The following is a 15,068-nucleotide window of genomic DNA, read 5'->3' as shown; positions in this document are numbered from 1 at the left end:
CCTGTCCATTCCATAAGGCGTCGCATTGGTCCATTACATCCATGACTTTGTACTGACTGGATCAAATCAGCAGGAGGTGGCAACCACTCTGGAGTTGCTGGTACAGCATATGTGCCTCAGAGGATGGGAAATAAATCCATCCAAGATTCAACGACCTTCCACCTCAGAGAAATTTCTAGGAGTTCAGTGGTGTGGGGCATGCAGGGATATTCCTTCTAAGGTGAAGGACAAGTTGTTGCACTTGGCCCCTCCTACCACTAAGAAAGAAGCACAACATCTAGTGGGCCTATTTGGATTTTGGAGACAGCACATTCCTCACTTGGGCGTGTTACTCTGTCCCATATACCAAGTGATTCAAAACCTACTAGTTTTCAGTGGGGCCCAGAACAAGAGAGGGCTCTTCAATAGGTCCAGGCTGCTGTGCAGGCTGCTCTGCCACTTGGGCCACATGATCCAGGAGATCTGATGGTACTTGAGGGGTCAGTGGAAGATAGGGATGCTGTTTAGAGCCTTTGGTAGTCCCCCATAGGTGAATCACAGCAGAGGCTCTTGGGATTCTGGAGCAAGGTCCTGGAATCATCTGCAGACAATTATTCCCTTTGAGAGACAGCTCTTGGCCTGCTATTGTGCCTTAGTGGAAACTGAATGCTTGACAATGGGCCATCAAGTTACTATGTGCCCATTATGGGCTGGGTGTTAGCTGACCCACCAGGCCATAAAGCTGGACGTGCACAGCAGCAGTCTATCATCAAGTGGAAGCGTGATGGGCTCCAGCAGGCCCTGAAGGCACAAGTAAGTTACATAGGAAAGTTGCCCAAATGCCTATGGTTGCTACTCCCGTTACTCTGCCTTCTATCCCCAAGCATGCACCCACGGAATCATGGGATGTGCCCTGTGATCAACTGACTGAGAAGGAGAGGACTAGGGCATGGTTTACAGATGGTTCGGCATGTTATGCAGGCACCTCCCAGAAGTGGACAGCCACAGCATTTCAGCCCCTTTCTGGGACAACTCTGAAGGACTGTGGTGAAGGGGAGTCTTCACAATGGGCAGAACTTTGGGTAGTGCATATGATTGTGCATTTTGCTTAGAAGGAAAAATGGTCAGATGTGTGGTTATACACTGATTTGTGGGCTGTGGCCAATGTTTTGGCTGGATGGTCAAGAGCTTAGAAGGAGCACAACTGGAAAACTGATATTGAGAAGTGGGATTATTGCTTCTAGAAATCTGACTGTGTGACTTTTGGCCTTTTGGAATTGGTTTAAGGGAGGAATGTTGATGAATTTGAAACCTTGGCCTAAGAGACAACTTGCAGTGCTGTAAGTACAGCTTAATGGACTATTCTGGTCAGAGTTGAAAGACCTGGATGCAGTAAGAACTATGGACTGTGAGGTTTGGTTTATGAGGGGAAGAAAGAGCTTTGCCTGGATTGGGCTAGAAACAGTTTGTGTGAGAGGCTTGCTGTTATGCCCATGTCCTGAGAACTTGTGCAAGGTTGCATTGAGTAGAAATGGCTTGGTGTGAGCAGAGGGATATTCCACAGTTATCAAATCTTTGGGCTGAAACTTCTGCCAATTCAGCTGCAATTGTCTGAGAGATTACAACCTTTGAGATTGGGCCAGCTGACTTCCATTGGGACAATAGAAAGAATGCAGTCTTTTGAAGGGTTTTAAGGCTCAAGTAGAGTCCTGATCTTCAAAGTCTGCTCTATTCCCCCCTAGGTTAACAAATTGGCACCCCACCTGGTATAATGGAGTATAAGAAATATGGGAAAGAGAGGGCCATTGAATTTGCAACATGCTGTTTTAGTTTGGAAACAGCCATGGGCAGTGTGAAGCAGGCTTGCTGAATTACCTGCATGGAGACCTGATGGAGCTGTGAGGATGAACAGAGGGTTGTAGTGGAGACACAATGGAGATGCCAGGACCACGAGATGGCTGCCAAAGAGAGCTTCCGGTACTAGATGAAGTTTTCTGGCTATGAGTAGCTTAGCTGGAGGGGTGGAATTGGAACTGCAGAGACTTGTCACTGGTTAAAATTACTGGATTTGTAGACTTGTCACTGACTAGGGCTGTTGGACTTGTAGCTACAGAGTTTGATGTTTGCTCTGTTTAAATCTTGTATTGGTTGAATATTTCTTTGCTATGCCCTATGTAATCTTTTGCAGTGTGAATGTTTATTTTGTGTCATTATGGGATTTTGGGGGGTTGTCTTGGTATTATGTCTCAGTTAAAAGATTTTGCATTATGGTGATATTTGAACATCACTGGGGTTGGTAAAAACTATAGGGATTATAAAAATTGCACTGAATGCATTGCGTTTTACATCATATATGGTTCAGTTTATGGGGGCCAGGGGTAGAATGTAGTGGTTTGCTTTGGATATCCTCATAAATTTAGATGTTCTGAATGCGAGGTCCCCAATTGATGGCAATTGGGGAATTAAAACCTCCTAGAGAGGCAGGGTATTGTTGGGGGCAGATTTATGGGTGGCATGGGAGCCAGTTTCCTTTTGCCAGTGTTTGTCATGCTCTCCTGTTGCTCTTGTCCATTTGATGTTGGTCAGCAGCTGATGTCCATCCTCTGCTTACGCCATCATTCCCCCCTGCCATCTTGGAGCTTCCCCTCAAGTCTGTAAGCCAAAACAAACCTTTTTTGACCCACAAACTACTCTTGGTTGGGTATCTTCTGCCAGAATGAGACTGAGTACAACAAGTGATTTTAGAAATAAATAGGTTTTGCTGGAACTGAGGTGAAAACCTCCTCCATGTAGACCAGCTGACAGAAAGCTGGAAGAAGCCATTCCACATGCAGTTAAATGGGAGAAAGAGAAATCACCAGTGAAGATACTCAACAGTGGACACTGCAAGCCTTATATTTGGCCAGCCAGGACAAATGAGCCAATGGGTGCAATAGTGGCAGGTCTGCCATGGTGGAAACCAACTGTCCTCCAATTGGACTAGAGGCCTGCTCCATGGGGGGAGTACATCCCTGATACTGAAAACTTAAAACAGGGGTAGTCATGAGCCCTAAGGGTATAAAATCTACTGATGTCTGGATAAGTGTATATAGTATGCTTATCAAACTGCCCAGTAAGCACTTCTCTTAATATTTATACCCTTATATTAATGCTACTCTCACTTTGGGTAGAGAATTTTCGCTTTTCAGATGGCAGTGACCTTGGTATGACTCAGAAGGCATCATAGTGCTGGAAAGAAGTGACTGGAGTACTGAGTAACAACATCTCGATCACACCTTCCAAGGCTCAGGGTCTAATGCAGAAGAGGTGGCAGAAAGAACGTAAGAGCTAAAGGAAGGGTAGGACTCCTTACAGCGTGTTCTTCCAGACACAAAATGGCCTGCATATCCATGACCTCACTGTGCCTGACACTACCTACACAATACCATCATAAGAGGAGGAAAAGATCATGACATCAAAATAAAAGAGAGACTGATTGAGATGGGGAGGGGATACAGAATAGAATTTCAGAGAGGAAAGTGGGAGGGCGGGAGGGTATTACCATGGGATATATTTTTTATAATAATGGAAAATGTTAATAAAAATTGAGAGAGAAAAAAAAGAAATAAACAGGTTTTACTAAAAAATGTAGCATCAGAAGTACATTTAAGACAAACATAGCATACATTTAAAAACCATTCATGCTGGGCATGGTGGCGCACGCCTTTAATCCCAGCACTTGGGAGGCAGAGGTAGGAGGATCACCGTGAGTTCGAGGCCACCCTGAGACTACATAGTGAATTCCAGGTCAGCCTGGGCTAGAGTGAGACCCTACCTCAAAAAACCAAAACAAAAAACAAACAAAAAAACCCCAAACCATTCATGAGTTCTGTACAAAGATGAAAAAATCATGGGACTAATGATTTTGGTGCTTAGAATTCACAAATTACTGTGGCTCACGTGTGCTATGTAACACTCTGCACTAAAAATGAAGTGAATGATTTGAATCACAGGTTCATAACTGAATGGGCTGTTAAGAGGTGGAGCCTAGTTGCAGAAAGCTTACTTGTTGTATGGTAAAAATATATAATATAAACAACAGTTCTTGCTGTACATATTTGAGCAAATACTGTTCACAGTATTCCACAGCTTAAGAAAAATGTGTGCTTGAATAATGACGGCTTTAAATCCGGCATAAAATAAACTTTTAATCCAATGTAACTCATACCTCCAGGTTCATTCATGCTTCTGTTTCACCTCTCTGTTTTCTTTCTTTCTTTCTTCCTCCTCCTTCTTCTTCTTCTTTTTTTTTTTTTTTTAGGTAGGGTCTCACTACAGCTTAGGCTTACCTGGAATTCACTATGCAGTCTCAGGGTGGCCTTGATCCTCCTACTTCTGCATCCCAAGTGCTGGGATTCAAGTTGTGTGCCACCACACCTGGCTCATCTCTGTTTTCTGACAAGAAAAAGAAATTCAGTGGAGCAGCACCGGCTCCCGGGCACTTTAAATGGAAAAAGAACACCATTGCTGCATGAGGGGTCAAGATGGTCACACAGCCAGACTCCTGAATTAGGCAAACTCCTAGTCCCGAGGTGCTAATGGTCTTGACTTCATCATGGTGGAGACTGCATGGTAGAGCAAAGTTGCTTACTTCATGGAGTATGGGAAGCAGGGTGGGTGGATCTAGGGACAAGACATCCCCTTCAAAGCATACCCCCCATTGTAGACAGTTTCACATTTCTGGGATTGAGCATCCAAACCAGGTTCAGTTTAGGGCAGGGAGGAATTTATTTCAAGATACAGATCCAGAGGGAAGTTCCATCAATGGTGGAAGAAGGCACTTCCAAGAAGAGAGAAACAACTAAACAGCCAGCCACAACCAAAAGTAGCCAACACAGACCTGCAGCAAGCAGGACCCCCAGAGCTCTCCACGCCTTTGGGCTGGAATTCAGATCTACCCTCAAACATACCTTTGGGCTGGACTCCAGGATCTGCCCCTGGACCCATCCAGGTGGCTGGAGACCCAAGTTACAAGCTTTAATAAAACACCTGAGTCTATGGGGGACACACATTCAAACCACCACATCCCAAAGACTTCCTGCAACTAGGTCTTACTTTCTAAGCACCACAGTTTCATCAATGAATTCATCCATTGATATGGTTGTTACTCTATCACCAATTTATCACCTTACAACAGCAAACCCTGGTGGCAAATAGTCCTTCAACACATGAGCCTGCTGAGGGATGAGTCACATCCAAACCATAATAATACCCCTTTATTAAATGAAAATTGGCTAGAGGCAAATAGGATGGCCCAATCTGTGCTGGATTAGGAAGTGTACATATCAAATGAACACTTTCTTTCGAGGAACATGTGCCAATCCATACTTTCCAGAGCACTGGCATGTAGGACTTGCTTAGACACTTGTGCATGGTTTCTTTAATTAAAGTAAATACTCTCCAGTGCTTTCTATCTTTGCACTCCAAGCTGTCTCACAGGCACAAAGTCTAGCGAGACTTATTTCCAATCTGCAAATGAGCCAGTCTTGGGAGTTTAAATTAGATTTCCTTGGACACATGTCAAATAAACACGGAATGCATATTTTTGACATTTCATAACATTAACTTTCTTTCAAAAATGCTTTTCGATAAAAGACATTTTGTACGTTTACAAAACATCAACATGATATGGTTCTGCTCGTGACATACTTGTGGGTTTGGGTGGTTATGGCAAGCAAGGAATGGTAGAGCCTGGAGCTTACTGCTCATGACACATTAGAGGTGTCCTGTTTGGTGTCTCTTTGAATGCTGTAAACTACATACATTTGGAGTCTAGATTTCAACCCTAGACTTTACGAAAGAGCCCAACATAACTTACAACCATTTCGGCGCAATTTAATTGTGTACTTTCATAAGATCAAATTAAAATTTCCTTAAAGGATAGCACAGGCAACCAGGCATGGTGGTGCCTGCCTGCAGTCTCAGCACCTGGAAAGGGAAAGACAGGAGGATCAGGAGTTCAAAGCCATCCTTGGCTACATAATGAGTTTGAGGCCATCCTGAGCTGTATGAGATCAAGTCTCAAAAATAAAAATAAAGGGGGCTGGAGAGATGGCTTAGCGGTTAAGGTGCAAGACTGAAAAGCTGAAGGACTCAGGTTCAATTCCCCAGGACTCACGTAAGCCAGATGCACAAGGGGGCGCATGCATCTGGAGTTTGTTTGCAGTGGCTGGAGGCCCTGGTGTGCCCATTCTCTGTCTTCCTCTCTCTCTCTCCCTGCCTGCCTATTTCTGTATCTCTCTCTCAAATAAAATAAAATAATGTTTAAAAGTAGATAAATAAATAAAAATAAAGCCAGGCATGGTGGTGCATGCCTTTAATCCTAACCCTGAGGAGGCAGAGATAGTAGGATTGCCATGAGTTCAAAGCTACCCTGAGACCTGGGTTAGAGTGAAACCCTATGTCCAAAAATAAAAGGTAAAATAAAATAAAAATAATATCATCTAGAGCCACTTTCCTTTGTCCTTTTATTAGTAAATACTGACTCTCTGCTTACTTTCTACTTCTGAACTCAACATATTAATAAAAGGATTCTATATCTAATTATCTAATTTAAGTTCTAATCCAGTAATAAGTTAGCTCATTAAGTCTTCACTGAATTTTTTGCTACATCAAGGCTGAAAATGAGGCTCAGACTCTCATTTCGCTAAAATCTTCAATAATATGTAACAATACTATAATAACAGTACTGGTTTAAGTAGATCAAAATGAGCGTTTTTGACAAAATATACACTAATTTCTTAGCACAAACTAGGTCATATTCCTAATGTATCATACACACACACACAAAAAAAAATGAGGAGTTTTTCTAATTTTAGGTTTCATGAGGGAGTTACTAGTTTGTGATGAGCGTGTACATTTTCGGAGAGCTTATTGAGGTGAGCGGTACAAGACAGCACACTGGTTAAGCGGACCCAGAAGGGGCCTGCGCAGGGGAGGGCTGAGGAAAATGCCCAAGTGTTCCCGCGTAGACCTTCCTGAGCAACATGGCGTGCAATTTGTTAAAGAAGTGACTGTTAGATGCCTTAAGAAAGTCTACCTCAGTTTTATCATCTATTGTGAGTTTTTTCGCATATGCATAGTAGGTGTCATGTAGTGTACGTGTGGTTTGTTCGTGGTGTGTGGAGTACATGTGCTGATTCAGCACCCCAAGGGCTCACCTGGGACAACCAGAGAAAAACGGCACGTGGCCCTTGCATCACTCGCCTGCCAGTTTTCCTTGAGAGGGAATCTCTTACTGATTTCCGAGCTTGCCATTGTGAGTGCCAGTAATTCCCCAGTCTCTGCTCGTCATGAACTAGGGCCACAGCTCTTTACGCTCTAGAGCTTGGGACTCAGGTGGTCCCAGGCCTCCTCAGACCCTCAAGCTTTGCAGGAAGTTCACTTAACCAGAGAGCCGTCTCTCCAGCCCACCTAATAGGCATTTTAAAGGTCTCCAGATTGAATTATTTTCAGTTTTGCTAAGTCTTATTCCCAGATTTCTAGTTTTAAACAGAAAATTCTTCCCTCAACTTCAGCTATCATTTTAAAGCATTATCTCCCAGAATCACACCTTGGATAACACCAAATCAGATAAAGATGTTTTATTTATGGAGAACTCATGAAGCTTGATTGCCACAGCTTTCCGCAGTCCCAGGTCAGTGAGTATAATGCATTCCATATTTTTTGCTGCTTTCTAGTATTAAACATGTCAACATTTTGCACTGGAGTCATAAAAGTTTGTGAGATCATTCTGATGAATTATAATCAAGCCAGAAGAAAGAATAATGCATAACGTGCATTCCTTAGGAAATCAATTAATGTTTTTATGAGCAACAGTAAAACTATCACCCAGGGTCAGCAAAGAATGAGGTCAAACCATTTGATCCTGAAATACATTTTTTTAAAAAATTTTTTACATCTATGGCTGTAAAAGTATTTTGGGCTGAGTCAAAAACCAAAGTCTTGGTGCTCCCAAGAGTGAGGTATGTGATGTGTCAGAATGCCCAGGCCTCTTTATATATCAGTGGAAGGATGTGGCTTTTCATAAGGCACAAGAACACGGTGACTTCTGCAGCACTTTCACATGCCTGATGGACTTGGGTGGGTGTCCGAAGGGTGGTGTGTTGACATTCTGGATTATGTACTAGGCGTGCTTTCCAAACACGATGTACTATAAAGTTATATGAGTTAGCTTCACTACATTTTGAAGAAGTCTTTATTGAGGTAATGCCAATTCTGATAGTGGGGTAAATGACAATTAATATTGGGAAATGAAAGTGGTGGTTTGAATCAAACCCCTTACGGGTGATTCCTAACTCTCAGGAACTTTGTGACACAATCCGTGCCTGTTACACCAAACTGTTGAAATTTGGGGCTGTTTGTTAGGTAGCACTCAGCAACTAATGCAACCCAACTGTCACTATCTCCCTAAACAACAAAACAGAACAAATAAAAATCAAACAAAGACTCACAGCCTTCATTTCCCGAGTTCCGAGGAACATGCAGGTCATAGCCACCCTTCCCGAGGCAAAGTTTGCCCCACTTACCTCACTTAACCCAATTCAATTCAGTCCTAAAATGAGTTTGCACAGCTTGCATAAATACACAGGCTACTCACAATGTCACACTGTTTTATAACAAAAAGGTTTCCAAGTCTTAACATTACTTAAAATCTTCAAACTTCTCAAAGTGAACAACAATGCAAAAACAAGACCAAAGAAACTGTGTGTCTCATGAAGAAAGTTAAAAATCTTAAAATCCAGCTTCACAGAGGGAGCAACATGAGGCTGTCAACAGGCAGTCATGTCAGCTAGCCATTCATCTAAAGTGATCATCACTCACTTTTGATTAAGATACTGGCCAGGATTCTGATCCCATACACAATCAGTATAGAGTATAACCTGGACTGTCGAACACTGGGGCTGGGAAGTGTGCCTTGACTTACATAGTTTCTGAGGACAGCAGATGCTACTTGGGTTTTTGTTCTAATAAAACTATGATTATTGACGCAGAGGGTATTTCTCTCCCTTTAGGCATCTCATTAGTTTTCAACGTCCACTTCTTGTAGTGCTCAGTTCAGCTTTGTGAGCCGTGTTCTAGGATAGTCAGGGAGCATTACAAGGGGTGAAACGTGCCAACTTGTGCATCACAGACCCACAGTGTTGAACTGAACATCAGGTCTGGTTATATGACTGCTCTCTGCTCTCTCTTCCACGAAGCGCCCTGTGAAGTTGTGATTCTAACTGAGATGTTTCCCATCAAAATTGAATAGCATCTTATGACCACATGCGCCTCCTACCTTTTCCAGCCTTCAAGAGTATCCGCTTGTCATTTCAACCTATAGTCAGCAGCCTTGGCATGCTGGAGTCACCCTTCCCTCCTCTGACGGCCAGCTGGCACAGACTCATTTGAGGAGCTGTTCAGGTCATCTGTTTTGACCTCCTGGCACATTTTCCATGTTTCTTATTTTGCTTCCCTAACAGGCATCATTAACTTTGCCCATTGCTATTTAAGTGATTTTTTTTTTTATGACAATAGCATTTTGAGTTTTCCACATTAATCTGTGTCTTATTTCTTAAAACACTTAGGCAAAAATAGTGTCACTAAAGCAACGCTGATCACTTTTCTTACTTGTGTCTACTTCAAAACAACTCAAAGAAAAAGTCCATTCTTGTGCTCATCAGCTAAGCACTACAGGAAAGAATGGTGTCATGGGTCACAACACCTTAGAATAAATTCCTTAATAAACAATGAGAGCAGGGGCTGGAGAGATGGCTTAGGGGTTGAGACGCTTGCCTGAGAAGCCTAAGGACTCGTGTTCAACTCTCCAGGTCCCACGTAAGCCAGATGCACAGTGACACAAGCGCTCAAGGTCGCACATGCGCACAAGGTGGCGCACACGACAACCCCTTCTTCCAGAAGAAATACATACTTTTTCACATGTGGGCTCTAGTCGGGAACTTAAAGGACAAAGTCAAGGAGCAGGCCGGCGAACATGCCCGGGTGGGGCGTGTACTCACCCCGCAGCCCAGGCCGTTGTCGCCTTCGCACGTGATTTTCCTCTGGCCCTGCTCGGGCAGCAGCCCTGCCCCGCAGCCGGGGCGGGGGCACAGCACGCCCCCCATCTGCAGCACCCACTCCTCCGCTGCGTACTGCTGGTACCTGCGGTACTGCAAGAAGCGGAGAGCAAGGTGAGCCTCCTGGAGCCATGCGGCCGAGACTAGGGCACGTGCGCAGCGGAGGGCGGGGTCACTCCATTAACCAGATCAAACCGTGTGTGTTTGGGGACAAAGAGGTGTGTTTGGGGGGGGGGCAAGGTGTGGCCCAATGCAGAGAAAGTTAGCTGATAATTAGGCGTGGGGGCTCGCGCCCCTGTGATCTCATCACTTAGGAAGTGGAGAAGGATCAGGAGTCCAGAGGTACGTGAGACCCTGTCTCCAAATCCACCCCACAAAAGGTAAGGGGCACACTTTGTATTTCTGTCTTCAGACAACATTTTTGTTTTCAGTTTGGTATCCTATGATATTTTGTCCTTAAATATTAAAGAACATATCTTTCTTTTAAATATTGGATATTATCTATCTTATAAGGCACTATCTTTTCTATGCTTCTTCTTGAGATTCTATGAACTTTTTCTAATCATTAAAAAAATAAGCCTAATATCCCCCTCCCCCCCACAGTTGCTGGCTACCTACGAGTTGGTGATGGATGGGTACATTCAGAATGAAGAAGAGGTCTACCATCACAGAACATTTCCATCCTGCCCTTCCTCTTCCTCTTCCAGCACGGTTACCTTTTATCTTGGCTTCATTTCAGCAGAGAAAGCCAGGCGGCAGCAGCCTCCTTTCCGCCCCCGCCAAACCCACACTCTCTGTGGCCATGGCTTGTACAGCGCCCCGTCCAGACCCAGCCTCCGCACGGCCTCAATGCCTGCAGCACCGAGCCCAGGGCAGCTGAGGCTCCTGGAACCTACCCACAAGCGTTGGCTTCCACTGGACGAGGAAGTGCCAACCGGAGCAGGAGGGAGGATGGGTGGTGAAAGGGTTTGGGGGAGGGAGGGAGGGAGGGAGGAGCACTGATGGTGTGTGTGTGTGTGTGTGTGTGTGTGTGTGTGTGTGTGTGTGTGTGTTTGGAAGAAGACCCTCAGGGTGGGTCCTGAAAGCACAGCTACTATTTATTTTTCATTCACATCTTGTGGCCCTGGAGGCACTTTAATTTGGGAGTCCTGAGCTAAGGCACACCTTCTCTTCCCTCCAGATCCCTGAGGCACACCTCAAGAAGGTGCGGGCACCACCCACTCCAGCGCTGTCTGGAGCCCCTCCTGCAGTGGGAGCGGTGGCCCTGAGCTTCCTTCCTTCTCATCAGTTCATGTTTTGCTCCCTTTGATGGTCTTGTCAGCCTGTGGAGTAAAACCCAAACCCCATGGGAAAGTTTTCAAGGTCTTTGCTGCACTTCTAAAGTCACTGTTCTTCTGACATCATCTGTTCATTTTATTCTATAAACTCAGATCTGGCCAAATGGGTTTGCCCCGTGTCCTGAGTTCATGCAAGATTTACTGAGAGCCTACTATGCACCAGACAGTAGTGGAGTCCAAGTTGAGGGTGGCATAGTGAAGCAAACAAACACTGCTGTCCTCGTCCAGGGGACCATCACGGTGAGCACTAAAGATGCCTGGCAGTTGGAGAGGTGCTGAGTGAGGAGAATCGTGAAGAGACACGACACAGGCTCCAGGGAAGACAGGGTCACAACTGTGAAGTGGTGGTTCGAAAATGCCTTACAGGAAAGTCACACTGCAACAGACATCTGAAGGAGATGTGAAAGTGAGCCTCCTGGCTCCCTGGAGAAGGGCTTTGAAGACAGGAAGAACAGAGGTCCTGAGGCCTTATGTACCTGGCTGGGTTGAGGAATGGCTTCAAGGCCTGTGGGGCTGAGACAGAGTGAATGAGAGCATGTGACAGAGGGCAAAGGCAGAGAGTTCATGGGATCCAGAATGTCTGCATCCCTGGTGGCTGCTGTAAGAACTCTGGCTGTTAACTCCGAAAGCTATCAGAACCCTGGAGAGCTCTGAGCTGAGGAATGGCATGACTTGACTAATGTTTTAAAGACATCCATCTGGAACTTACATTCATAAGAGGCTCTGGAGGGTACACGGGATTCAGGAAGCAAAAATGTAGGCAGGGACTCACTTCAGTCTGTGTAAAAGATGACAGTGGCCTGAACTAGGGAGGTGGCATGGTGGGCACGGGGGGGTGTGGGGGTGTCTCCTGTGGCTGAATCTGAATATACTGGAGAGCAGACACTGCAGAATTGTCAGACAGATTGTATGTCTGGTGTGAGAGACAAAGAGAAGTCAGGTACAAGTGCATTTTATTTCCCTTAGGATAGGAGATGAAGACTATATGGGGGACTGTGGAAGAAAAGAGGTGCAGGTGTGTGTGTGTGTGTTTGTGTATTTGTGTGTATGCATGTGCATGTTTACGGATGAGTAGGGAGTGTAGAAGAGAAGTCATCCAGAGGCATGCACTACTTTATGCATTTATGTGGGTACTGGGGAATTGAACTTGGGACATTACACTCTGCAGACAAGAGCCTTAACCACTGAGCAATCTTTCCAGCCTTTTTGATGAGTTTTGAGTCTCCTTTTCAATTTTAATTTTTGTGGTTTTTAACACATTTTCTTCATTTATTTTCAAGCATGGAAAAGAGAGAGAAAGAGTTAGTGGGAGAGAAATAGAGAAAAAGAAGAGAATGGGCACACTAGGATCTTTTGCCACTGCCAACTAACTCCATGGGTATGTGCAACTCTGCATCTGGCTTTATGTGGGTACTGGGGAATTGAACCCAGGCTGTAAGGCTTTGAAAGCAAGTGCCTCTAACCACTGAGCAATCTCCCCAGCACATTTTATATATTTTTTGCATCTGTACGTGTGTGTGTGTATAAATGCATGTGTGGGGAGGCCAGAGGGTCACATTGCATGCTCACCTTATTTTTTGAGACAGGGTCTCTCACTGAACCTGCTGCTCTCTGATTTGGCTAGAATAGCTAGCCTGTAAGACCTAGGGATCTCCCATCTCTGCCTCCACAGCACTGGGATAATAGGCAGGTACCATCACACCCAGATGAACTCAAGTCCACATGCTTATACAACAAGTATCTTAGCCACAGAACCATCTCCTCAGCTCTGAGATCTCTGAATGTTGTAAGTCTCTTTTGACAAACTGTGTGTCTTGTAAAACAGGATGTGACAATTACCCTTTGTAGGAGGGAGGAAGAAATTAACCAAAGAGATGGACCAATGACTGCTCCTGCAGTAGGTGGGAAATGAGAAGGACATGGGCACTTTGGAAGCCAGGGGAATACATGTCAGTAAGAGCATGGGGATCTACCTGCCTGAGGCTGCTGATGCGTCAGTCACTGGACACTGATTGCAGTAGGAGATAGAGCTGTGCTGTGACCCTGGCAACAGTGGAGTGCAGCCCAAGGCTCACTGGAGAGACTTGGGAGGGGGGAAGCATTCAAAGAGTGAAAATGGGCAGTTACCCCCAGTTTTCCTTTCAAAAGAGGGGCATCTGAGGGGGCAATGGGAGCATAAAGGATTTCTAAGGTTGGATTAGTAACAAGACAGCCTACAAAAGGGAAGGGAAAAGCAAGTGACAGGCCCAAGGAGTGTCTTAGGGTGTGGGAGGACTTAGTCTTAGGAAGGGAGTGGCCAGCCTTAGGACTATCTGGGGCAGACAGGCTAGGCTGGTGCTGGAAATCTGAGAGTGAGGCAAAGGTCTGCAAGAAATGGAAGAAGGGAGCTCGTGGTCCTGTGAGGTCTGAGAAGAAGATGGATTTAAAGGGAGGCGGGTTAGCGGTGTGTCTGGCTCTGAAATGACACCAAGCTGCGAGTGTGGGAGAGACGCTGGGCTGCCCTGAAGTCACCATGGAGTTTTGTTGGAATTGGATGAGGGAGCAAGACCTTCGTCCACCCATCCTGCCTCCCGGGGCTTGTGCGACCACTTCTTGAGCAACGGTTCCTCACTGTAGTGGACGTGTACCAAGCCCCTCTGAGGAACACAGCTCTGTTTCCCTACACGGCACAACCTTCTCTTTCTAAAAAAAATTTTTTTTGAGAGAGACAGACAGACAGAGAGACAGAGGGAGGGAGAAAGGGAGAACGAGGGAGAGGGAGAGAGAGATGCGCCAGGCCTTTCAGCCACTGTGAAGGAACTCTAGATGCCTGTGGCCCCTTGTGCGCATGTACAACACTGGAGATTTGAACAAGTGTTCTTAGGCTTCACAGCTGACCTGGAACTCACTCTGTAGTCTTAGGCTGGCCACAAACTCAGCGATCCTCATACCTCTGCCTCCTGAGTGCTGGGATTAAAGACATGAGCCATCATGCCTGACTAGCCTGCAAGTTTTAATTAGCAAATGGTAAACAACCCAATAAAAAGAGTTAAGTCCAAAAAAAAAATGCCGGGTGTGGTGGCACATGCCTGTAGTCCCAGTTACTCAGGAGGCTGAGGCAGGAGGATCGCTTGAGTCCAGGAGTTCTGGGCTGCAGTATGCCAATCGGGTGTCTGCACTAAGTTTGGCATCAATCTGGTGACCTACTGGGAGCAAGGGAACCTCCAGGTTGCCTAAGGAGGGGTGAACTGGTCCAGGTCGGAAACGGAGCAGGTCAAGAAATATTTTATTTATTATTTATTTTCAAGAAAAGAAGATGGATATACCAGGGTTTCTAGCCACTGTAAATGAACTCCAGATGCATGCACCACTTTGTGCATCTGGCTTTATGTGAGTACTGGGAATTGAATCCAGGTCATTAAGTATTGCAGGCAAGTGCCTTAGCTGCTGAGCCATCTCTCCAGCCCAGAAGTTTCTTTCTTATTTACTTTTCTCCTGATACAATCTCTGTTACATGCATTCATATTTACATAACTTCTTAGTAATCTTGCACTTCAGTTGTCTCTCATCTTAAGAATGTTATTCTGTTTGTCTTTTCCTTTATCCGTCCCCATCTTTGCATGGGACCAACTTTATCTACCCCAGCTTTGCAGGGGATCAACTTTGTCCTTCCCCA

General features: G+C 45.2%; 1 protein-coding gene across 3 annotated transcripts in view; it reads right to left on the bottom strand.

Annotated features, from left to right (window-relative positions):
• Positions 1-15,068, bottom strand: part of Prkn (parkin RBR E3 ubiquitin protein ligase) — a 1,150,905-nt gene that overhangs the window by 181,189 nt on the left and 954,648 nt on the right. For all 3 annotated transcript variants that reach the window (XM_045158191.1, XM_045158190.1, XM_045158192.1), the window contains one exon: positions 10,020-10,169. In XM_045158191.1, coding sequence (XP_045014126.1) covers positions 10,020-10,169 — 150 coding nt within the window. The remainder of the gene's footprint in view (positions 1-10,019; positions 10,170-15,068) is intronic.

This window comes from Jaculus jaculus, chromosome 9 (assembly GCF_020740685.1).
Source record: "Jaculus jaculus isolate mJacJac1 chromosome 9, mJacJac1.mat.Y.cur, whole genome shotgun sequence".
In the NCBI taxonomy this organism is placed as follows: Eukaryota; Metazoa; Chordata; class Mammalia; order Rodentia; family Dipodidae; genus Jaculus; species Jaculus jaculus.
Note: the sequence above shows the minus strand (reverse complement) of the source record. Positions and strands in the feature narration are given on the sequence as shown.